The sequence below is a fragment of the Lutjanus erythropterus genome, chromosome 17 (assembly GCF_056507025.1).
Source record: "Lutjanus erythropterus isolate fLutEry1 chromosome 17, fLutEry1.hap2, whole genome shotgun sequence".
Lineage (NCBI taxonomy): Eukaryota > Metazoa > Chordata > Actinopteri > Lutjaniformes > Lutjanidae > Lutjanus > Lutjanus erythropterus.
The window spans coordinates 1,100,134-1,126,511 of NC_139333.1; the positions used below are offsets into that span (position 1 = coordinate 1,100,134).

The 26,378-nt window shown below is 40.0% G+C and overlaps 1 protein-coding gene across 2 annotated transcripts; it reads right to left on the reverse strand.

Moving 5' to 3' along the window:
* Positions 1 to 10,681: 10,681 nt before the first annotated feature.
* On the reverse strand, positions 10,682 to 25,523 carry hlfb (HLF transcription factor, PAR bZIP family member b). Of its 2 annotated transcripts, none has more exons than XM_084740950.1 (4): positions 25,075 to 25,523; positions 20,060 to 20,416; positions 13,123 to 13,337; positions 10,682 to 11,453 (listed from the first exon to the last, which is right to left on the reverse strand). In XM_084740950.1, exons 1-4 carry the CDS (start codon positions 25,208 to 25,210, stop codon positions 11,235 to 11,237), a joined length of 927 nt encoding a protein of 308 aa, XP_084597076.1. In that variant the 5' UTR covers positions 25,211 to 25,523; the 3' UTR covers positions 10,682 to 11,234. The 2 variants fall into 2 exon arrangements, with proteins under 2 accessions (XP_084597076.1, XP_084597077.1); XM_084740951.1 differs by having other exon boundaries at positions 10,682 to 11,450; positions 25,075 to 25,521.
* Between the last annotated feature and the right edge of the window lie 855 nt (positions 25,524 to 26,378).

The following is a 26,378-nucleotide window of genomic DNA, read 5'->3' on the forward strand; positions in this document are numbered from 1 at the left end:
GCAACCAGAGCTGGAATCATCATGGATGTCTGCAAAGAAACAACATGACCACAAATAATGTCAAGAAACATAAAAGGGTGAAGGCAGCCTCATGTGACACCAGAACTCTGAATATTACTCTTTTAGTGCTGAAAGTTAAATCTTTTATAAGAAAACCTGAGCAGGATGTTGGTTTTGCTATAGTTAGGAAGAAAACAGGCTAATGTTAATGCCAACATGTCACAGTCACTGTTAAAGCTAGCTTAAACAAGTTAGCTATCGTTATTAATACATAAAAACAACCAGATGAGTCAGAGGTCTAGTTGCCACCCATCCTATGTAATACGTGATTTTCCTGTATCAAAAATAAAATGTTGTGTCCCTTAATTAATTGATACAGGATGGAATTTGTCATTTTCATTCACATTTAATCCTCATCTGCGTCTTATTGACACTTTCTTTACATTCATGTTGAAAGTAGCAGAGAGGATTTTAAAGGTTATCCATAAAAAGCACAAACTGGTGTGTAACTTCACCAGAATGCATGAAATTAAGTGTCTGGCACACAAAATCTCATTGGGGAGCAGCCACACACCCCACGCTTGATTTATACCATATAGGCACAAACCTGCAAACAACGTGTCCCTGATTTTTCCACATAGAAGGTGGCAATCCTAGTCAGAGAAAACTAAAAACACTAAACATGTCTGTTCATTTCTGTTAAATAAGTTTTTTATGCTAACTAGCTTAGCTCTTCAGACTTTTCTGCAAAGCAGATGTTTGTCCACGGCGAAACTAATGTTAAAAACCAACATTTCTACCAAATGAAGCTCTGCTCATCAGTTAAAATAGCAAACTATGACCATCATTCAGTGTACATACATTTTCCTTCCCTGGTGGCTGTTTTTTCCCTCGTTTTCCTGGCTGTTTTTTTTTCAGCCTGGTCTCACAAACAGCGCGTGTATAACATGACAATGAATGAAGTCATTTTGTGTTATCACAACGCCTGTTTTGCTTTTGCATGTCATTTCACACCATTTAGTTTGTGCTGAGTTACGTAGAGAAGGTGCATCATTTTACATGTGAATGTTACAGAGAAAAATGTCAGGTGGGCGGACGGGTCAAACAACAAACACAGGTGATGAGTTCATTTTGCATATGAAACCAAAAATCTTATTTTAACTTATGTAAAATGAGTTAACTTACATATGCAACTTAATTTACATATCAAACTGTACGATGAAGGTCACCATGACACTGAAGGCGTCCACAGAAGTTAACTGGAAGGACTGGCATGTGCACTACACACAATGTGAAGGTGTGAAGCCTTGACCTTTTAAATTGGATTTCATTTAAATTCAGAGTTCCCAAACGGTGAAATGTATAATTCTGTATTTAATCAAGTTGTCTCTGTACAGATGTAATATTAGAATATTATTGTTTTATGGGAAAGAAAGACGACATTAATGAAAAAAAATTAGTCTATGTGCATAAAACCTCAGAGAAATGAGCAGTTTGTTATTATCTGAAGCAGTTTTACTTTTTGACAGTGGGAGAAATGCCCCTGAACAAAATTAAATGTGAATAGTTTTCGTGCTCTTTTTCTCGATCAATCGATTAGTTGTTTCATCTGTAAAAAGTCAGAAAGTTGGTGAAAAAGATAAGATGATGTCCTTACTGTCAGACAGGAGTAAAGAAACCAAACAATATTCACATTTAAGAAGCTGAAATCAGAGAATTTGAACTTTTTTTTCCTAAAAGAAAATTATAAATTGGCATCGGCCTCCAAAAGCCTCAGCCTCAGCTTTTACTGCTGAAGAACTGCGTGTTCATTAAATTACTGCATACATTTCTAACATTAATAAAAAAAATACACAGACAATTTGTATTTCGTACAACACAACGTGTTTGTTTTCAAAATGAAGAGCCAATCAGAGCCTTTTGCAATTGGTGGAGAACAGCTGCAGCACCTGGCTCTAAAAAGTGCAGCCGCCTCGATCTTGTGATGACATCATTGTCCATGTGTGCATGACGTCAGAGGAGGTCGGGATGAAGTCGGACACAAATCTAACCAGCATGCATTGTGCAGCGATCGCTGGTGATCGATTCTGCGCAGGCCTGACTCATCTGGAACGCAGCTCATGTGACGGAGTTGATGGAAACCTGGGACACGACTTTAAAAGATCAATATTTTCATAAAAAAATATATTGTGCATGTATTTTATCAGTAGTCATTGTACTTTGATTTTGAAGGATCTTAATGCATTTTTAAATTGTCTGAAGTTGTATTGTTGGGATAAGGAGTGTTTTATGGCACAAAGCAAGTTTAGAAATTAAAAAAACAAAACAAACAAATCATAACGTCATACATATAAATCCTTAAAGAATAAATTTTCACAGAAAATTGGAATTTAGAGTGTCAGCATTAATTATTTTTGAATACATTTTTTCTTTTTGTCATGGATTCTGATGTCAGAAATTTTGCATAATTGTTGCGGTGGACATTTTGCACTGTGCACAAAAACTGGCAAACTGGCTTAATCTCTCTTCCTTCCTGAAACGACAAAATCCTCCTCGACCCAAAAGACTCTCGCCCGCCGCCCACATCAGGCCGTCCCCCTCTGCTCATTGGCTCTGGCACCGTCTGACAGATGATCCAACCCGAGTCTTTAGAGGACTCGTGCCACAGAGGCCCTCACAAATCCTCTTACATAAAAAAAACAGTCCACAGCCAGCTGAGCAGCCCACCAATGGCTGCTTCCCATCCATGATATGAATTGCACAGTTATCCCCCCCCCCCCATATTCCATGTTTGTGGATTATATGGTGACGGCCGCAGAGTATTAGGAGCTTGTATTATGTATTTGTTTTTCCCCGTGCAGTTTTTTGTCCGTGGGGAGGGTTACGTAAGTTTCAGGTTGTCAACAGGCTGAGATTGTCGTGTTCAGGCCGGACCTGACGGCTCATCTGATGCCTACATGAGGCTCAGGGAGCGCGCTCGCCACCGCAGCACGCAACGCTAAAGAGATGAACGAAGTGTTTGTCTGTCTGTGAGGTCAGCTGTAATCCAGCCTCCTGAGTAAAGACTGGCACTTTGGACGACAGACTCCTGTTACGACTTATTGTCTTCAGTTTAAAGGATTACTCGCATCAATAAAACGTAAAAAGAAAATGAATCAACCGCTGGTTTCTGACAAAAAAAGTCTATAAACTAACCATGAGTTTTCTTGTGAAAATGCTGCTGAAACAGAGAAGCAGCAGTTTGAAATAAATGAAATAAATTCAAAGTTCACAATTAATCAGTCCCTGCAGGATTTGGTGGGTTCGCTTTGGGATTGTTGCGGCCTAAAATGTTTGATTTCATGGCAGCTTTTTAGATGCATGTTATAAAGTTTTAAAGCATTTTTTACAATTAAATTGCAGGAGCAAAGGAAACTTGCAAAAGAGAGTTGTGATTTTTTTGTAGAATTGATTAAAAGTTAACCTCACCAAAAAGGCTCATGATCACAAAAACTCAAAGAAAAACTACTTTACTTACAGATAAAAAAAAAAAAAGTGGACGGAGCTTTGATGAATGTCACTGTGTTCTTTTTAGTGCCTGTGAAAAGATAAAAAAATATAAATGCAAAAAAATAGTTAACAATAAAACACTGAGTCAGTTTACTGAGTCGTACATGTATGATGTTTGCAGACAGGACTGCTGTGATTGGTAGAACTCGTGGCGAGCATGGATGATTGGTCCAATTTGTAGAAAAGTTGTCCACCTAGCATTTTTTTTCTGAACGTCAGCGTTTTTCAGTCATTTATAAAGAGGAGAGAGCGTCTGCAGCTTTATCTGGTCTCCTGGAGACACTGCGCCTGGCATCTTTTCTTCTGAGCGCAACACCATTTTTGTGCTGCTGCTTTTGAGTTGAAAATGAACTTTTCAGAAAAAGTGCAGGTGTCATCACCAGCGTTTTTTTTCCAGATGAATCGTGCGCTCTGTGAACGGGGGGGTAAAATGTGTCAGACTTGCTGCAACATTTGGAATCTCAGACAGAGTTTGATATGAAGCCCAAAGAGTACAAGAACACCGAAGACAAACTTTATCTGAAACACTTCTGTGTAGTGTGTGAAGCATGTGACGGATTTCTGACAGTTGGTGTGGTGAAATGTGACCCTCACTGAAGAAAGACGCCAAAATCCCTCTGAAATCTCACATCAGCCAAGTGAGAGACAGCAGCAGTGATGGTATGGACGGATTCAGAGAGACACATGCTGCCATCACTGATGTCTTCTTCAGAGACGTCCCTGATTATTTCAGAGAGACGATGCTGAGACACATTGTGGACGTGTTCCAACAGCGTGTCTTCATAGTAAGACTGAGCTGCCTGCAGTCCAGACGTGTCTCCCATTGAAAATCTGTGGTGCATTATGAAGCACAAAATAGGACAACAGAGACTGTGGACTGTTGATCAGCTGAAGACGAATATCAAGAAAGAATTGACCTTTAAAACTTCAACAGTTAGTGTCTCAGTTCACAAACACTGAAGGTGTTAGAAGAAAAGATGATGGCTCACAGAGAGAAACAGGATCCTGGCACAACTGGAAAAGAAGCTAGCTTTAGCAAACACAGCATGATGCCTGTTCGTTTGGGCAGATTCTTCTAACAGCTGGACGCCCTCCTGAAAACAAAAAGTGAACTTTCTGGGGCTGATGTGACCAACAGATGTTATTTTCTGCATGAAGTGAAGGACTGTGTGGGGAATAAAACACATTAGCTAAAGTCTCTGTGGAGGGAACACAACTGAAGTACATCCTGGTGCTTTAGGCCTGAACCACAAACTGTGTTTTCATGGACGTCTCCACCTGCCTCGCAGATTTTTTAAGCCAGCACTCAAAACCCTCCTCTGCTGTCACCGTGTGACGGCCTGAACTCGTGGGATTAGCAGAATATCCCGATCTGCTCCCTTTCACTTTGAGAAAATGGTATTACATAATGACAATTCCAACTTAGTGGGGCGCTAAAGAGGGTAAAATAATGAAGAGACCAAACCAATGAAAAGAGCTGCACATGTTGTGGATGCTCTCATCGAGTTTAATCTGGTGAAACAGTCAGATATCTGCACAGGAACACGTTCTTCAGTTCACATGTTCACACAGCAGGAGATCAGACAGACGTACAACACGATCACATGGGTTTTATTTCCTCTTCATCTCAGAGATCCTTTAAATCGACTCTATAGGAGGAAAAAAACAGTAAAATGTCCGTCAGAGTGTTTCAAGAGGAAGTGGCTGGTATCTGAGAGACGGAGGGACAGGTGAAACACAGCCAGGTGACTGACAAAGACACTCTGAGGACACCTGGTGGAGAGAAGAGGAACGACAGGACAAGCAGCAAAAAAGCAGAGAACTCATAGCCTGATACTAAATTCTAGTTCTGTTAAAATTGTTGGGAAAAAAAACAGGGTAAAAAATATTTGAGTGAAATTATTTATTTTGGCTGACATGCGATCAATCACTCAGATCAATGACCCTGTTTGAGAGTAACTTCAAAACACTGACACAGAATATCAGGGGCAGAAGTAACTAATTACAAATACTCAAGTTACTGCACTTGTAATTTTATGAGTAGACTTTCAAGTCTGTACTTGTACTCAAGTATGCATTTCACTCTGTAATCTACTTAGTTACTTTTAAAATCATAGTTGAGAACAATTTGAATTATTTTCCAAACATTTCATCTGCATTACAAAAATAAACAGAAAAAAATAAAAAATGAGTAAAAAACAAAACAAAAAACAAACAAACAAACAAGAAAACAGAAACATTTTCAGTATTCCTATAAATTATTATTGATTAATTAATTCCTTTCATTTTCAGCTGTCAGTTGAGGAAAATGTGTTTGGAGAAACAGAAAAGTCTGTGACTGAACTTTGATGATGTCTTAAACATTAACAGCTGAAAAGTAACTAATGGTCTCTGTTTTTTTTTAGCTGAATACTTTTTGATTTACTTTAGTATTTTTCTAACACCAGTATTTTTACTTGTACATGAGTACAGATTTTCAGTTATTCTTTTTGACCACTGAAGAAGACACAACTCCACTGTCACTGCTTTAAAATAACTAAGTACATTTTCTCAAGCCTTGTACCATGATACAGTAATAAACAACAAAAATTATGGTACTTGTATCTGAACCGAGTATTTCATTTTTCTGCTGCTTTATACGTCGACTCTGCTGCATCTCAGAAGGACAAAGCTGAGACAAAATGTTGCACATTATTCCTTTAAGAACTGAAATAACTCAATAAACAGATTTTGTAAGTACAAGGCTATAAAAATAAATACAAGAAAAGCTGAGAAACTCATAAATTCAAGGCAGTTGTATAATAATTTATAGATAATAGAGATAATTTACTTTTCTTCTTCAGATAAACTTGAATATTTGAGTTTTAGGGGCAAAAATAAAAAAAATAGTTAGCGTAAAGACTGACACTGCTCATCAGATGATGATGAGAAGAAGAAAAGCAGCGATGAGTTTCTCTCATCCTCTGAAATAAACACATGAATTACTTCACGTCAAACCGTCTTTGGTCTCTTTATTCTTTGCTGGTCTTCAGAGCCTCCTGCTGCTGTTGGTGGAGAGCTGCTGCCCCCTGCTGCTCATCTTTGGACTTACTTTTACTCAAACACCACTGATCATCATCTTTCAACAGATTCATGGACATAAACCTCTTTTTTTTTGTGCTTCGTTGTTACTGGTTTAATTTTTGAGTTATAAGAAATGAAATTTCATCTCATGAAAAGCAGATTTAACTGTTCTGCTGTGAATTATTTGATATGTTTTTATGTCAAATGGAAACATTTCAGATTGTCAGAATATTTTGGTTGAATTTCTCAGCCAATTCCTCTCAATTTCTCATTTCATCAATAAAACAGATGATTCTGCATGTTCCCATCTAAGCCAGAGATATATCGCTGCTTTTTTTGTTATAAATATAAGAAAGAATTCACCAGGTTTGTGCTTAAAGGGACAATTCACCCAAAAATCAAACATACATATTTTTCCTCTTACCTGTAGTGCCATTTATTCATTTACACCAAAAGTGTCACAGATACAGAAACATTTGATCTAAAGTAAAACCAGTGCATAAAAATAAAAAATAAATAACAAAACTAGGGCTGCAAATAAGGTTTAGTTTCATTATTGATTAATCTGCCAGAGTTTTTCAACCAGTGATCAATCTGGCAATATTTTTTCCACTAATCGATTAATTTTTAGGACCATAAAATGTCAGGAAATGTTGATCAAAGTCCAAGATGACGTTTTGTTTTGTCCACCACTCAAAGATATTCAGTTTACTGTCAGAGAGGAGTAAAGAAACCAGAAAATATTCACATTTAAGAAGCTGAAATCAGAGAATTTGGACTTTTATTTTTGTTAGCGATACATTTAATAGGTGATTAATAACAGATCAATCATTGCAGCTCTAAGTGTTTTATGTTGGTTCTTAGGTTTAGAGGGAAATATTTCCCTTTAATGACTTGAGTTTTTGTTACAAAAACAAAAAAGCAAAATAAAGCTGCTTCACACAAGAAAAAAGGCGACACACAGATTTGAACTTTCATTCATTTCTTTATTTACTCTTATTTTGATCATGAGAAACATAATCAAGGACAAATATAGGAAAAATATCTTTGAACACAGATTGAAACAGAGCAGAGCCGCAGAAGCTCCGCAGAAGCCGAGAGAACCGAACAGCAGGATGCAGGAGAGAGAGATAAAGATAAATCACACCGAGAACGAGAGGAAAAATAAAAAATAAGTGCTTCAGGTCGGGTGAATACATTCCTGCAGGCTGCACACAGCCGTCAAACTATACATCTGTGAGCCTCTGTATGGAGGTGAGCTGAGGAGGAGGATGAGGAAGAGGAGGAGGAGCACCTGACTCAGCTGCACCTGTACAGGTGTGACGGAGGGTCAGAGGAGGGTTTGAGGTATTTCAACTACACAGGGAGGAAAAGATCCGACATGAAACGAACCTCGAGGATGTCTGTAATGCCCATGCATTGCCCACACTGGTCGGGCACGCAGTTTTGGTAATATTTCTGAATATATTTCTTTATTTCTTTATATGTGTAATAATATACTGCTTATATTCATGTAACCCTTTGCAAAATACACAGGAAATATCTAAGTAGGAAAACAGACTGTACAAAAAAACAAGAAGAATATCTCTGTATAAACATTAAAACCTTTAATATATCAATATATCCTTTATAATATACTGTTTTCTTTTGGTCTGTAGTAAAGAGTACTAAAGTGATTCCACAGTATAAGACAACACCACTCACCCAACGCACGCAACGGTTCAAATATACATTCATGTCTCACCCGGCCACCGGGGGGCGTCGCTGAGCTACACTTCGGAAAATACGACAGAGAGAGAGAAAAATAAAAATAAAGTTCATGCCAAAGCCGTAAAGAACCAACTATTGCACTGAAGGGAACGGGTTTGGTTTCGATAGTGAATTTAAAAAAATGAAAAATAACCCCGTTAACGTTTTTAGTTTAGTCTGAGACACATTTGTACCAGCGGCTGAGCTTATTAACGCGTCCTGAAAACATTTAAAATAAAATCAGATGAAGAGTTTGAGGAGCGAGATCGACAAACAGCAGCATGGATCAGTCTGTTCAAGGAAAATCACGTTTTGGACAGTCTGGGTCTCATTTTTGTGTTTTTGGAAATCACAAAAACACTTTTGAGACAAGAACCAGGTTGATAACAGTTTGCAGGTGGGAGAAGTTAGCCTCGTAGTTAAGTTCCAACCAGCATCTTTTACTGAAACTAACCGAGTTGTATCGGTGCAGAAAACTGCAAATAATAAGAATCAAAGAAAACTGAAGAAAAATAAGACAACAAAATTTTAAAAAAGAAAAAAAACCCTGTTAACTCACATTTGTACCACCGGCTGAGCTTATTAAAACCTCAGAAAGAGTCTGAGGAACAGCAGCAGCACGGATCAGTCTGTTCAAGGAAGATCACTTCTCTCTTCTTCTTGGGAAAAATAAAGCAAAAAAAAAAAAAAAAGTCAACAAATCTTAAAAAGGAAAAAGAAATAAACTGTTAACTCCCATCTGAGATCAGTTTGTTTGAGGGAAGGAAAAAAGGTTTTAGGGTTTCAGGTTGATAACAACTGACACACAGTTAACTCAAACTTCAAATCTTTAGAGCCAAAATCAAATCAAACTGACAGAAAACTGAAAATAAAATGTGAAGAAAAATTAGATTTCATAAGTCAACAAAAAAAAAAACCCTGTTAACTCCTTCTGTTTAGTCTCAGACACATTTGTACCAGCGGCTGAGCTTATTAACACGTCCAAAAAACATTTAAAATAAAATCCAATGAAGAGTTTGAGGAGCGAGATCGACAAACAGCAGCAGCACGGATCAGTCTGTTCAAGGAAAATCACATTCTGGACAGTCTGGGTCTTCTAACATTTAAAAAACATTTTTGAGACAGGAGTCAGGTTGCTTGTTAGTTTCGTGATTTGAAACCTTTTTATATAATCAAAAAAACAAACTGAGCAGAAGAATGAGCACCTGAGCAAACATCAGTGTGATTAAAAAAAAACAAAAAAACCCGAAAAAGACAGAAACCATCTTTGTTGATCATCAAACAGGAAGATACAGAAGAAGAGGAGGATGTTCAATCAATAATCAAACACTGAAAATATCACATTTATCAAGGATCACATGAGCTGCTGTCTGAATCCACCTCAGAAAATAAACGTGCTGCTGGATTCTGTTGACTCTCTGACTTCCTCACTGGTTTTAAAGATACACTCCCTGATGCTGTTTCAGCAGACACATTTTAGAGGCTCTTAGTAAATTTGAAGCATATAAAAAATAAATTTCGGGGCTTGCTATAAAAGATTTTTTTGGCATTTCCGGGGCACAGTATCACCATCAGTGAGTGCATCTTCAAGTTGACATTGATTTCCTGTGTTTTCATTTCTATAAATATCCATAAAAACACTGCTGAGGGCCCCGAAAGGTCAGGAACCAAACGGAACATACTCTGACTGACCAATAGGAGAGCGGCAGGAGGCGGTGCACATTCACACAGAGTCATCAGGGGCGGGACGAAGGCAGGTATGTACATGTGGGGCGGAGTCTGTGGGGGGGGTGGGGCGGTGGTTCTAAAGTGCTGGAACCGTACACTGGGAGGGGGTCAAAGGTCAGACATCAGGTGGTGTTTGTAGGTGGAGTCCATGAGGAGAATTCTGAAGAGGCGTCCTAACAGCTGTGTGTGTGTGTGTGTGTGTGTGTGTGTGTCTGTGTGTGTTTTGTAATCCTAAATAACAGGCTCGACTCACGGCACGCTGCTCAGGAGCGAACTGCCCGTCTGGAAGCAGCTCCTGGGTGACTGTTGCCATGGAAACAGATGACAAATGTCAGCTGGGAAGCCTGGAGTAGAAAGGTGTTGCTGATAATACTCAGGAACAGGAAATAAACCGGTGCCAAAAACAAACAATTTCTGTTATTGTCGACAAATCCCAAACCATCGGTGAGTGTGTGTGTCACAGCTCTGTGCCATAGAGCTTCATGGATGCTCCTGAATCCATTATAACACATCAGTGAGTCACACTGTTGCACTGACATGTTCCCTCATTATGAACTGTTATGAACAATCACACACCGTCCTGCTGCCCCAATAGACCCCAAATGTGGATTCATCCGCCACTGGAAATAGTCCTGAGGAAAAGCACTATTTCCTCCCTGTTGTTTTTTCACATCAGCATGACAGAAACCATTTTCGGGGTTGATTTATTTTAGTTTGTCCCATCTGCTAACATGGAGGGGGCGGGGTTTATGAGCTCTATACTGCAGCCAGCCACCAGGGGGCATCCAGATGTTTTGGCTTAATGTCAATGATCTGAATATGAGATTTGTTGACAATAAGAAAAATACGGAATTACAGGCTGAGCCTTGTTTTTCCTCCATATTTACGTTTAGAATTATGGATTCTGCACTTGTAACAACTAAAAAAGAACGTAATTATCTGATTGGTCCCTCGTAAAACCTCAGAAATTGAGTATTTTTTGCATCTTAACCGTCACCTGCCATGAATCGAGCCATCAGGACGGAGTGTGTGGCTGAGAGGTGAGAAGAGGGTCGCTGGTGGATCAGGAGGAGGCGGGGTCATCATTCTCAGAGTGTGTGTGTATGTGTTTGTGTATATATGTACGTATACGTGTGTGCGTGTCCTCACAGCGGCCCGTGCTGTGCTTCATACTTGGCCAGGACGTTCTTGGTGCGTCCCAGCTCTTTCCTCAGGTCGGCCACCTCCTGCCTCAGAGCCGTGTTCTCTTTCTCCAGGAAGCCGGCTCGGATGGCGATCTGGTTCTCTTTGAGCCGCCGGGCGTCGCGGGACCGCTTGGCTGCCAAGTTGTTCTTCCTGCGCCTGGCCCAGTATTTGTCATCCTGCTCGAAGGACACAAGGGAGGAGAGGAGAGACGTGATAAAAAAGGGGAATACTTCAAAGAGAGACAAACATAAAAGAGGACAGATGATGGAGAATTTTTTTGTTTGTGTTTTTTTGTTTTTTTACAATCCAGGTTCTATTTTTGAATTTGTCCCCATTAGTTTTGTCTCTTGTGAGAAAAGTTTACTAGAATCCAGTAAACAACAACATGAGTGGATGGACACAAGTGGAAAACTAACCCACACCCAGTGTGTCAGATTCATTCAGATTTTTTGTTAACTATTGTTACTTATTTCTGTTAAAGTGTTAACTAGGACTGAAATAAAAGACTAAATAAATTAATCAATTAATAAAAACAACAACAGAGAACAGAGGGCCAAAATGAATATCAAATGTCTGGAGGAGAAGGTGAAGAAACAGCCGTTCTTTGTAAGCATTAAGGATTTGTTGATCATATGCAAAGAGGGCATGAGACTTGTGTCTGCACTGAAAAAAAACACTTGCCTGGTTCTGTCCAAACATCCAAAAATCCACCTGCGAGCACCTCTAAAGCTCTCTGATCATTTATCTGTTTAGTCTGTACAAAAACAGAATCAGGTTGTGTGCACAGGCTTTGGTTTTGGTCTCTGTAGAGACATGGTGATATCAAATCTTCAGGAAGCTGCACACGTGATCCACCACAAACTGTGATTTGATTAAACATAAAAGAGATAAAATGTGTTGATGAGTCTTTCTGCCCCCTTGTGGTCAAACATCACTTATTGCAGCTTTAATGCAACTCCTCACATTTGCAGACGATGTGTTGTTTTATTTCTCAGAGCCTCAGTGTCTCAGGAGCTGCTGCTTTAACAATCAGCTTTGAGCCGTCCATCACTGGACTGCAGCCACACACACACACACACACACACACACACACACACACACACACACAGATCCACTTTTTATTTGAACAAATTAAAAGCCAAATCCTCTCAGCCTGACCTCCCGGCGGAGGAGACACGAACAGTGCTGCTTTCTCATTCAGTCTCATATAAGCCTCTTAACCATGAGGACCCCCCCCCCCACCCCCCCGCCCAGAGCGAGACCCAGCCAATAGGAGCGCAACGCTGTGTGAGAGCAGAACGAAAGGCAGCATGTCCACCCCTCCACCTCTCCCAGCATGCCGTGCAGTTTTGAGCCAAGTCATTTCTAATCAGCCCTAATGGTCCAGTCTGCCTGTCAGTCAGTGGCGTAACAGTTATGCACTTCAGTTTAGTTTCTGAACTTTTCTTCAACTAAAGTTTGACCATTTTTCAAACTGTTCACACATCCAAAAGTTCCCACGAGTCTCGTGTGTGTCAAAATGTAAAAATCAAACCCAGCTTGCAGCTGGAACCTGGCTGTTCTCCTTGCAGATGCTGTAGCTCAGCTCCCACTCACCTTTGCAAAGATAATACTTTAAAGGGTATTTCCAGTATTTTTAGACCTGGGCTCTATTGCTACAGTTCATGTGGAATCTAAATCACCTATAGGCATAAAAAGTTCTGGAATTGGTCCAGTAGATTGCCTCAAGTTGCAACCACAAAACAGGCTGTTTAGTGCGATATTTACGTGACAAACCTGTCAACTTAAGAGTCAATCTTTGGGACGCTAGCATAATGATCATCTTGTGGTGAACCAACTCCAAATTACCTTCAGGTCGTCTGGGATAAAGACCTTGCGAGCTTTCTTAATCATGGGCTGTGGCTTCAGCTCCTCGGCTGAGAACTTGCGCTTGCGTGGGTCGAACATCTCCTGGCCGGGCACGCTGGACAGAGCCAGATCAGCCGGGTCGGGCTCGTATCCGACGGGAACCTGGATGGAGTCTGGGTCGATGGGGCTGGGAGTGTTTCTGGAGTTCGGGAGGCCTGGAGGAAGACAAGTCAAGTCTTTTAATGGTCTGGCACACCAAAGTCTTCCTGTAACTGTATGATACAAAATCTGATCTGATTAAATAATAAAACAAACTTCAGCCTTCAGATTTGATGAGGTTCATTGTCAGTTTTAAATTGAAAAAACCCAAAAAGCTTCTTGTGTCATTCAGTTGTTGCTGATTCTGTTTTTTGACTCACTGAAGTTGAGTTGGAGTCACAAGTGGTCAGTGAGAGACTTTAGGAGACTTGGATCACACCAGACGAGCAGTATGGAGGTATTTTATGTTTTTATTCTATTGTTTTTTTATGTTTGAAAACTGGTCACTTCCATTGTTTGGGAGATTCTGCAACACTGTTTTCCTGTGAAACTCCAGCAGAGTTTGGTGGACTAAACAACTAAACCTGACCTTCAATCGGCATGAGGGTGAGGAGATAGTGACTGAATTTTCATTTTTGGGTGAACTATCCGTTTAAGTCTGTAGAACATGATGTGGAGGCCAGGATGTTTCTGCAGCACGATGATATTTGATTTAAAATTATATTCTGTCGTTATATATTATATTGTACCTCTTGCGATTTGGATATTGCTGCAGAGAATATCATGATTTTGATCAAATTTAACTTTAATTTAATTGTTCAGCCTGAGTTCCAGCAACAAATGCAGCGAGATTGTCCTCAACGCACTTAGAGATTGTCTGTGTTGTCAAACACTAAAGTCAACTTTTGCTATTTTTGACACACATTTTGCCTTCAACAAATATTGTGCCTCTTGCAATTTGAAAACAGCAGTAGGTCATACTGTGATTTAGGTAAAAATTTGTTCAGCCCTGTTTTAAATTATGAATATTTTGAAGGAACTGTCATATGTGAACCCTGCAGGTTCCTCTGCAGCTGCAGTGACGAGCTGCAGCCAGAAGATGGCGACAGACCTGAAGTTAAACCTTTAACACAACAGTGTGTGTGTCTGTGTATGTGTGTGGTGTGTGACAGCAGGTTGTGGTGACAAACAGGAAGTATTTAACCATAAAAACACGGCTTGTTTCCTGTTCGACACGAGCAGCTCGCAGTCTTTCACTGATAGCAGAGCTGTGACCTGCTGACGGACTCCGTGTCTCCGTCTCTGCTGAGAACTGAGTGGGCCGAGACGAGCTGATCAAACGTGGGCACATTAACCTCGTGAAAACATAAAAACTGTGAATATGAATCCATTCATGTGTCTGTGATGAGGAGCTGCAGAGGAGAGCTGGAGGTCATTTACACTTACAGAACGTTTCCACCTCAGTGGATCAGAACATTTAGAACAATAAAGAAGATCGCTCTTTAGGGCTGATCATTCCCAGCTCATCGCTGTGTTTCTGCAGGTTTCTCCTTCATCTCTAAAGACAGACAGGCGTTATGTAACACTAACTGTGGGTGTCTGAATTAACACATGCTAACAGTAGAAGAAGAAGAAGAAGAAGAAGAAGTAGAAGAAGAAGAAGAAGAAGAAGAAGAAGAAGAAGAAAGGCACCGACAGTCAGATCCGGTTTCAATTTTACATTTTAGACTCTCAGGATTTAAAGCTCCTCAGTGATACTGAACAGGAAAATTAGCCTCTGAATACTGAGTGCATGAAATAAGTCTTTATGTTGCAGATTTTATGAGACGTTTCACGAAGTTTCTTCCAAAACACACAGAGCCTCATTTCCTGCAGAGGTGGGAAACGTCCATTCAGTCTTTACTGCAGTATTAGTACAGGTATTTGTGTATAAAAAGACTCACTGCAGTAAAAATTAAACACATCAGGTTCTGAAATGTCCTCAAAGTGTAAAAAGTCATTTTCTTCAGGACATTTCTACTGACTGTCTCTGTGTAAATCTAACTGATGCTCTCCTTTTCTCCGGTCGCGTCTCCCTCGTCTCTTTCATCTTCTTACATAGTTTTTAATCTTGTTATGTCTTTTTCATTTTGTTAGTTTTTTCCCCCTTGGTTTTGTCTTTATCACCTTATTGTGTCTCTTACATAATTTTTCATCGTTATGTCTTTTCTGTCTTGATTCGTCTTTTGCGGGTTTTTTGTCTTGCTAAGTCTTTTTTTTACCATGTTATGTCTTTTATGTTATTTTTTGTCTGGCTTCATCATTTTTGTCTCAATGTTTTTTGTCTTGTTAAGTCTCTTTGTTATTGTTTTTCATCCTGTTTGTCATCTTATTATGTTATTTTCATTCATGTTTTTGTCTTGTTTTCTTTTTTTTTGGTCAATTTATGTCTATTATGGTTGGTTTTTGTCTTGTTACGTCACTTTCGTCTTTATCTCTTTTGTCTTGTTTGGTCTCTTATCTTGTTTTTCATCCTGTGACGTATTTTTCGTCTTGTTACATCCTTTTCATCTTATTACATTATTTTATTTGTGTTATTTCTTTTTTGTCTAATGTCTTTCATCTTGTTATGTGTTTTACATCATTAATTTCACATTTCTTCTTTTCCTGCCCCCCCATCACCTCACAAGAGCCCCTGCAGCAGTTCTTGGAAAAGACTATTTGTTTTTCCTCTCCAGCTGCTCCTGCAGAGGTCAGGGACAGGTGTGTGTGTGTGTGTGTGTGTGTGTGTGTGTGTGTGTGTGTGTCTCTCTCTCTCTCTCTCTCTCTCTCTCTCTCTCTCTGTGTGTCTTTGTGAAGACTGATTAGCATTTTTGCCGTTTGAAGGCTCAGACTTGGTTTAAGGATTAAAGTCAGAATTAGGTTTTAGGCTGAGGTTGGAGTCAAAATAAATATATTTTCAAACTGTCTGACTTTGTGTTTTTGACTTGAAGGCATCGCCTGTGTTTGACGTGGAGGAGCAGCGGCAGCACATGATGTACCTCGCCGCCTCAAACGTGACACTGACACACACATGGACACGTGCACGAGTGTGTGAGTGTGTGAGTGTGTGTGTAACATGAGCACATGTCGTGTGTGTGAACTACTCAGTTGTGATTCCTGATGTTTCCCACAGAGCTCAGCTGGGGTCTCATCTCATGTCTTCAGAGCAGCTATACATCCAAAGTTTCTATTATTATTATTATTACATATAATATGTGTAATATATTATATTAATGCCAGCCTTGGACTAACTGAAGATGTAGTTTTTATATTTTTATTAATATTTTTATTACTATGAGTTTATTTTTACAATACTTTGTTATATAAATGTTGGATGTTTGTAAGGATTATTAACTCTTATGAAATATAATGTCATTTATGAAATGTTTTGGTTTGTTTTCATTTTATTTTAAAATTTCTAAACAGTTCAAAATCTAAAACTAACAACACCTACTGATAACGTTGATGTAAAAATGTGCTGCTATAACCATCTTTGTTTTAAAATATATTTTGTGTCCCAGATGATTTAATCAGGCATAAAAAGGGTCAGCTGTACCCTAAGGACCCCTGTCTCACTTCCTGGTTTAAAAAAAGGCAGGAATCCTGCTCAAACACTGGCAAACTGTATATTTTTAGACATATTTATTCAATAATATTTCTATCAGATGTCTCTCAACCATAACATGTCGACTAAATAAGAATTATGGTTTAAATCGAGTATTTTGATTAACATTAAGAGAATTTGTCAAACCAAAAAAAAAAATCCTGGAAGGACTGACAGTCGCAAACAAACAACAACATTAAATTCCTTTTGCTTTCTCTGAAATCCCGCTCAGAGAGAAAAATGATCAGGATTGTTCAGAGAGTCCAGGCAGCAGGATGAGGATGTTTGTGCAGCTTCAGTCCCTCCACCTCACTCAGTTTGTTTTTCATTATCTGGTGAACGCTGGGTAACCCTGGTCGCTCCTGCCTCCTTATCTGCAGGGCAGTCGCAGGGCCATGTGGGAATACAAATATGCCAGATTATACCACAGATTACTCTGCTATATTTAGACATGAGAGCGGCAGATTACTGCCGGCCTCTGCTGCGCTGCAGAAAGCCTCGACCAGCCACAGAAGACACATTTAATTCATTTTTGTTACGTTAAAGTCAGTGGAAAAATATCTACTTCAGTAAAACGTCCTGATGCATCCAGTGTAAATGTGATGACAAGATTTAAGTCACTTTCATTTCCACTCAGTCACAGACTGTATTTGTCTCTTTATTGCTAATTTCCACACTGAGGAAAACTGAGGACAACTGTACAGGTGCTGAAGGTTACATCACTCACCTCTTTAAACTAGTTTTTCCTCTCGGTGCTTTAATGTATTTAATAAATGCATGAAATTAATGTGGGGGGGTAATGATAGGGGGATGTGGGGTGCGACAACAGAAAAACAGAAAACTTTATTTATAAATTCAAATTAAATTAAGTGTCTTTGATAATCAGGGATGCTAACAAACACTAACAACAAGACTGGACTGCAGACACACAAACTGTCATCTAGCAGAGGTCCTCTAGTCCTCGTCTGCTGCAGACTCTCTGCTTTTTAAGCAGCAGGTCCTGATTGACTGCAGCTGCAGGGAGGGGGAGGGGCAGTACCTGGGCACAGGTACACACTGTGGCAGGTAACAGTTGGCCTGATTAGCCTGTTATTGTTTAATATATGACATCTCGCCATGAAACACGATAACTTTAGTATAAATGATCTGATCTGCACCAAACTTCACGTGTTTGATAAAAGTCCCGCCCTGAACACATCTACATGACAATTAGGAGTCACAGTCATAGCGCCACCTGTGAAACAGGAAGTGACATGTAACTTATTTCTGTCCAAATGGGGTGAAAATTCCCTTCAACCAGTCAGCATCCAGCAACAAGGCCACAGCCGCCACAGCTGACACCGGGGTGCGAGGGCCAATCCAACGCTGCTTGCAGCTTTAATTGTTATTATTATTATTAGTAGTAGTAATAGTAGTAGTAGTAGTAGTAGTATTATGAAAATGTTGTGAGACAGGCACATCTACACCTTTTCAACATCTGGCTGCTGGAATGAGTCTCAGATGTCGTCCAGAGGTGCATCTTTAAAACATCAGCTCCTTTAAACTCCTGCAGCTGATTCTGAAAACAAACCTGCTGTTGTCCTCAAGACGTGAACTCTGAGCCAAGAGGAGTATCCCAGCATGACTCACACACTTCAGCCCTGTGTGTGTGTGTGTGTGTGTGTGTGTGTGTGTGTGTGTGTGTCAGGATTATGACTTGATGTGAATGTAAACAAGGAGTTGGAAACTTGGTGTGTGTTGATGTAAAGGTTGCCGCCCCCTGGCCTACTTCTAGAGAGAACACTATGTTCTTAAAACACTGATCTCATGCAGAGACACACACACACACACACACACACACACACACACACACACACACACACACACACACACACACACTCACACACCAGCGAGTCACATGTCTCTACATGCTGTGAGAAGACGGCTTGTTTTCTCTCTCTATAAACATGAGGAACACGGAGCGAGTAAAAGAGTTAAAGCGGAAGTCCTTGCCTTCACACACACACACACACACACACACACACACACACACTCTTGCTGAGGCCAGGACATCTGTCGAGGTGTTTGTATCTGACACTTCTCTCACTCCTGGTGTCTGCGGCGGACATGTTTTCCTGGCAGCGCGGAGCGGGTGTTACTGATCTGAGATCTGAGCGCACCTCTGACCGCGGATTTTTCTGACCAGACTGAGGTTAAATATTTGAACTCTGAACTCTTTGTTCAGCAGAGCTGAGTTAAGTTCATAAACTACTCACAAGTTATCAGTTTGTAGAATATAAACAGCCCCAGGATGCTAAAACACGCAGAGTCCGCCCAGCCCAGCTGAGAGTCCAAACTGATTCCTCCTTCTTCAGGTCAAAACCAAACTGTTCGTCGGCTGAGATGTTTGAACACAACTGATTTCTCTAAACAAAGACGAAACCTCCTGCCCGACCGCCTGAGGCTCGTTTTCTGCTCATCCATCACTGCTAATCACTCCGGTGGACAAAGGAGCTGAAAGACTTGTCCTCCCACTGCAGCTCCAGCTCATCCTGAAAGAGATGAATGTGTCTCATGCTGTGTCGTCCTGCTCACTGCATGTGATCATTTGTGTCTTTTCGCCTCCACAAATGATCTAAACTTTATATTTGTGCAGATTATTTTCAAATGCATGTTGAGTTTTCTTATTCAGCTGTAGACATATTTTGGTTTGTGTGTGTGTGTGTGTGTGTGTGTGTGTTGCACCAGAGCTGAAACAATTATTCACTGATTTGTTGAAATACTGTAAAAATTATACTATACTGAATATATTTTTGGACTACTGGTTTAATAAAACAAGCATTTCTTCACACTTTATAAATGAAACTATTGCAGCCGTACTTGAAAGCTGCTCCTGCTTCGTAATCAATTACAGTGAACCAAGAGGTTTTTTATGGTAATGCCAAGCAACATCTCATCCTCCACACCTGGTATTTCTTGTGTAGTTCCTCCAGGGATCCATTCTTGGCCCTGTTATTTTCTCCCTACAAATTTCCTTCTGCTTCTATGCTGATGATTGTCTGCTTTATCTGCATTTAGAACCAAATAACCGGGCTAGTTTTAAGAGTACAAAGTACCTTCTTGAGAATGTTTAGTTACTGTCTCCAGGTGGATGAAACCAAAGCAGAGATTTTCTTTTTTTCAACCAAAATTATAGTTCAGGATGCATCCAAAAGTAGGACCAAACATACAGAAGTAAAGGTAAAAATTATATATATGCAACGGGCAGTAAATTAAAATGTGTATTTGTGTCACCTGCTCTTGCTGGGCTGCTGTGCAGGCAGTTTGGAGAGACGACGCTCGTGTGTATGGAGGTGGAGGCGTGGTTACTGAGGTCCATCACGGAGGGCGCGGGCGTGGGAGGGGCTTGAGGCATGATTGGCGGCTGGCGTGGCGGAGCGTGTGGTTGGTGCTGGCTGTGGTGGTGCTGGGAGGGGCTGGAGGGGATCCCGTTCTCAGACAGGAACTCTTCCAGGTCCATGTACTCCAGCTGGAAGGTGTCCCCGTCGTAGGGCAGGGTCTTGTCCCACAGCGTGGGGCCCAGGAAGGCTGACTGTGGGGCGCTGTGCTCCTCCTCCAGGTTCTTCTCCTTCTCCTGCTCCTTGCTGAAAGCTGCATGGGAGGACACAGACAACGAGTCCATCAGTGCAAGACAAGGAAAACTAAAACTCTTTAAAACATGTTCAAACACTGAGCTACTGGGTTTTGGGGAATTTGCTCTCAGTTTATCAAAGTCATTATTCATCCTGCTTTAAAGTTACCCTTTATAGTTTTTGACCACTCTGAACTGGTTGTACCAAACCTATTGATTACAAAAATACATATAACTGTTAACTTATTTAGCACTATCATTAAGATTTAGTCAGGTTTACACATCCGTCTATCCTGACTTCATCAAAGTCGACAGAAGTTGAACATCATTTTTAGAAGGGTTGTGATTTTCTTTTGCTCCTCACAGAGAAAATGAAACTAGGAGAGACCCGATCAGGATTTTTGTGGTGGATCACAGATCGCTGGGAGCAGTATCAGCTGATACAGATTTTTTTTAGCATCATCATCACCATTAACTACACTGTAAATTGAGTTTAAGTATAAAACAACTTGAAAATGATCACAGCAGAACTTGGAGACCTGTTGTACAAAACTGTTGTTGAGTTTGATGGTAAGAATTTGCCAAGATTCTTGTAATAGAACTTTGTGTAGACATTAATGGGATGTTATGTTTTTAGCATCTAATTATTAAACATGCTGTCGTGAAAGAACAGGACATGAATGACAGATGTATTTCAACAAAGGAAAACAAAGTTTCACATTTGAAACACACTTTGAGGCCATCTGAGTACAGACGTCTGGTGAAAGGACTGTGAAGAACCTTTCACATGCAGCACAAAGTGATGTGGATTTAACAAGTTGATTTGATTTTATTTCATTTATATAAGGACAGGTGTTAATTTCAGATCCTGCCATTTCTTCTTTTGATTGGCTCCTCTGATCATCCTTTACAGAGACCATCGATCAAACTATTCAGAATGAATATCGGCCAATCATGTGCAGTGGTGATCAAGCGGAGAACCTTTAAAGGAAACGAGTCTAACTGATTCCCACGCTGACGATTTCACGCTATTCCACCGAAAGAAGTTAATTCACCAGGAAACACAGAGAAGAAGAAGACTGCTAGCTGGCAAACATGAGATTCATGTTTGAACATGAGATTCTTTCCAAGTGTTGATGGGTGAAAAGTGAATGAGTGTTGTCTTTTAAGAGGAGGAGGATAGGACTCTTCATCAGCAGTGAAAACCTCAAACAATCAGGATTATGGCTATAAAGAGTCAGTCAGAATTCAGTTCGGACTTTTTGTTTCAGCCTCAAGCAGCTTAAACAAAGAACTTGAAACATGTCAGCGATGCTTCAGACTGAAACACGTCACGTCACAGCTTTAGTGTCTCCTCACACTGCAATCACAACAGAACCTTCATGGTTCCTTAGAGCACCCTGATGTGTCCCTGACCACAACACTGGACCTCTGACCTCTGACCTGCCATAAGCAGATGGATCACTCACTTATAATCATTTATTGTTATTGATAAAGAGTGTTCTGTGACAAATCTTTCCAGAAACATTTCTGCTTGCAGTCTGGTCGCCAAACAACCAATAAGTACTGAATGTTTAACTAAGAGAAAACATGTTTTTGACTTCAAAACCTCAAAACTTTTGCATCCACATACTAAAACATTTGATAAAATCCAGCTTGGATACAAACAAAACCCAAAGCTATAAGAGGATTTGGGCCTTTTAGGGCACTGAGGTAGTTGAAGTTTCTTTCCTAAATAAATCTGTAAAGTCTCATCATTTTCAATTTCCAGGAGACTATAGGGTCAAAATGGACACAGATGGATCAACCTACAACCAATCAGAGCTATGAAAAGGTGTGATGTAGCGTAACTAGTAAATTAAACTCATCTTTCTTATCAACAAAAGCTCTTGTTTAATCTTATTTTAGTGAAAATATATCATTCAGTTTGGTTCAATACAGAAGTGATTCAACAGGAAGAGTTCCACATCAGTGGCAGCCATCTTGCTCATTCACCAAAATGCCTCAACGGCCAATAAGGTTGCGCTCCTCCTCATGTCAAACCTGCCCCATAATAGATAAACAGTTGTGATTGGCTCGATCAGATCCAGGACGGGTGCAAATCTGTCTGAAAAAACAAACAAACACTAATTTGTCTGGTTTCTTTGGCTTTGAAAAACGGGCTTGTTCAAAGTTTGATGGATGTGCATTTTGTTCTTAAAGGGTTTTTTATGGACCAACAAGATTTTAGAGAATTTTCCAAACCTTTAGAGCAATTCTTCCAAACATGGGGGACAAATCGATTTGGACAGCGGCACGTAAAAAAGATTTAAGACCTCTATACTAATATTTATCAATATTGTGACTATACTGACTATAATGTAAAATACTGATATGGTATTTTTGATAAACAGACGTCAGTAATGTGGATATAATGTGGGTAAAGACAAATAAAAGAACTGCTGTAACAGTCCTGTAATTTAATGCAACCCCACTTTAAATAATCCAAACTATCCCTTTAAATATTGGTTAAATATTACATTTTGGCCTCATCAGACATGTCTTAGGGCAGGTGGGCGGGGTTTAACTCAGGGAATTTTGACCTTCTGACCTTGTGAGTGTTTCTAAAGTTCTTATGGTTCTCCTTAACCAGGGGTTCTGCAGCTCTGGAGCCGCTCTTTAACTCCTCCTCGTGACTTTGGCAAAAAAATTGCATGGATATGAATAACAGTTATTTTTTAAACATTTTTATTTATCATTGCTGTCCATCTGAAAACATTCAGACAACTAAAAATTTCACGGCAATGTATTTGAAAAAGTTTGGAAAAGGTTTTACCAACTAGTTGAGATAATTCTTTCTGTCCTGGCTGACAGAGCGGGGACAGATGAAACAAGTTTTTGCATCCAGCGAAGCAGCATCATCAAAACAGACCACATGACAGTGTTTGTTGCAGTTTTGTATGATAAATGCAAACTGTTATTTAATAAATATGATAAATAAATAAATTTGGGCTGCAGCTAACAATCAGTTTCACTGTCGATGAATCTGTTGATTATTTTCTCAATTAACTGATTAAATGTTTGGTCCATCAAAATCAAAAAACCTCAAACTGATTACTCGATTATCAAAAGTAAATAAATAAATTTAAAATTTATTCATAATCAATCAATTGTTGCAGCTCTAAAATGAATAATACTATAAAATTCTTATAATAATACTGCAAAATTATTTAAACAAATAATACAATAAGTGTAAAATAAAACATTGTAGAATACTAGTTTATTGAGACAAAAAGCAAATGTGAATTAGAGAAATTTAATCTCACATGTTGCAAGTTTGGGGTCAGTTGCAACTCTGACTTTTTCTGTTCAAATACATTTTGTGAACGATGTGTCATATATAATCATCTTTAAATTGTATGGGTAATTAGAAGACATATTTAAAGGGATAGTTCAGATTATTTGCAGTGTGTTTGTATGGGATTCTTCTCCTCAGTCAGTGTTTCTCCAGTTTGGAGAAGCAGCAGGAAGACCGGTGTAGGAAGCTAATCAATGTCCTGCTGTGGACAGGGTCAGCAGAGACATGTGTTTATTATATTTTTTTTATATTTATACATGTATTTTCATTCTACTGTACTCCGAACTCCAAATTTCTACTGTTTCCACCCAGACAAAAACACAGCTACGCCTAACAGACTTCATTCTTTAAAATCTACGAGTCAGTTTTCTTTCAGAGTCAGTGCAAAAAATGAATGAATGAAAAAAAGCAGATGAATGTTAGTTCGTAGCTGGAGATTTATGCAAGTTCACACCAGAGGTGCAACTTATTCTTTATTCTTTCCTGAGAATATGAAGCAAAATTAAAAGTATTGAATATAAATCTGGTGTTGTACTGTCATGTTTATTTTGTAAAAGTCACCAGAATGTAGGAAACAAAATTTCTAAATCCCCCAATGCCTTCCCTTGCTGTCAGACAGGATTTTCTGATGGGAAAACACTGTTACATAAACCAGATGTCACGCTCTCCAAACTCCATAGACAAAATCAGTAATTTTAGCTCACAGATAACAGGAGATGTTGGTCTACTGTTGCCTCCATCAGTTAGTTTGTTTGTGTTATTGAGTGAATTCAGTGAACCTGAACTTACCTTTTAAAACACAGAAGTCACAAAATAACACCAACAAACTAACAGATTGAAGCAGCAGTGGAATAACAGCTCCTGTGTTCTGTGAAAATGACTGATTTTGTCTTTGGAGTTTGGTTGGTTTGGACAGAGTGATATTTGGCAGTGATTTCCAGCAAGGAAAACTGGTGAAAATATTCTAAATATAGCATACACATAAACATATAGATTTTTTAGGTGTCTAAAATACATGTTGCTGCTGACCCTGTCCAAAGCAGAACACTATTTAGCTTGCTTAGCGTTTAGACTTCACTGGTCTGATCCGAATAGTCTGCAAGAAAGTGAGAGATCTGTAAAAGAAAATTGGCGCAACTAACCCCGGTCTCCCCTATTTCTGCAGCTGCAACAGCTGTGAAAAGTTTCTGTGGGGGTTTCTGTCCCCACAGCCTCCGTTACAGGTTGAATATTTAACTTCAGCAGCAGACTGAGATAAACCCTGAATGTTTCCACATTAAACATGCAGACAGTAAGTGAGCAGCTGAAGAGACTGACTGCGTCTCTCCGGATCAACTTCACCTTCATGGTGCAGCGGCAGCTTCATCGGGTTCTCCAGCAGAGACTTGAGAACTCCGTGCGTCGCCGGAGGCAGGAAACTTGGATTGAGCTGGACTGAAGGATGTCGGGACATTTTCTCCATCACGCCTCCCTGCATCGGCAGCCGAGGGTCCAATCAAGCAGAAAAAAACACACACACGGGAACCAAAAAGAAGAAGAAGAAAAAAATGAAGCAAAAAGAAAAATAAGATGAAAGAGAGGATGAGCTGCTGCCTGCTGCTCCGGAGGCTACATGAAAACAGATTCCAAAATAAAAGCCCTCAGCGTGAAACAACCCGCGCGGTAAAAAGAATAAAAACAAGAATCAGTGCAGGACGAAGCTGCGGACGCGTGTGGAGGAGCCTGACACACCGATCACCACACATACATGTGTGTGTCTGTGTGTGTCTGTGTGTGTGAGAGGACTGCTGACGTCAAAGACAGAGCCACACACCCTCCTCCCTCCCTCTCTCTCTCTCTCACCACCTCACACCAGACTAACTGTTAATTTGTGGGTGTGATATTATTAGGGGGCCAAGCCCGCGGGGGCTGGGAAACGCGGATGCAAGCATACGCGTTTCCCAGTACCAGCGGTGCTGGGAACCCTATTGTTTTTGTTCTGGTTTTTATTATTATTATTCATCATCATCATCTTCTTCTCTATTTTTATTCTTCCGTTGATAAAAGTCATGCTACAGGCTAAACCGTGCAAGTTTGGACAATGCAAATTTGAGGGCTGGCCCACACCCCTGCAGGGACCTCAGACGCAAAAAACTGCCCATGTACGCCTGCAGGGGGCGCTATAACCAAGGACAACGCGTTTTGGCCTATAACTCCCACACCGTATGTCGCACATTCAAAAACCTTATATCCCCATATTCCTTGAATGGAGCTGAGTCACTTTGTAATTGGCCACGCCCACTTCCGCCTAAATAATTTTTTCGCAAAATCGCGAAAACTGGCAAACCTGCTTTTTCGAACTCCTCCTAGGGATTTTGTTCGATCTGCACAAAAATTGGCCCAGACACTCTTCTGCTGCTCATGAGCTAAAGTTATCAAAAGATTTTTTTTGGGTTGAAAATTCCGCGAATTATTAACGAACAAATTTCCGTAGCTAGCCTTAAAAATGGAAAATCTTGCATATCTCGGTCAAAGTAAATGCTATCGACCCCAAATCAGAGATCCTTGGTTGGCATGAGACTGGGAGCCTATGAGCTGAATTTGGCGAATGTTGGCCCATAGGGGGCGCTAGAGATATGGGAAGTTTATATCTCTAGAACGGCTGC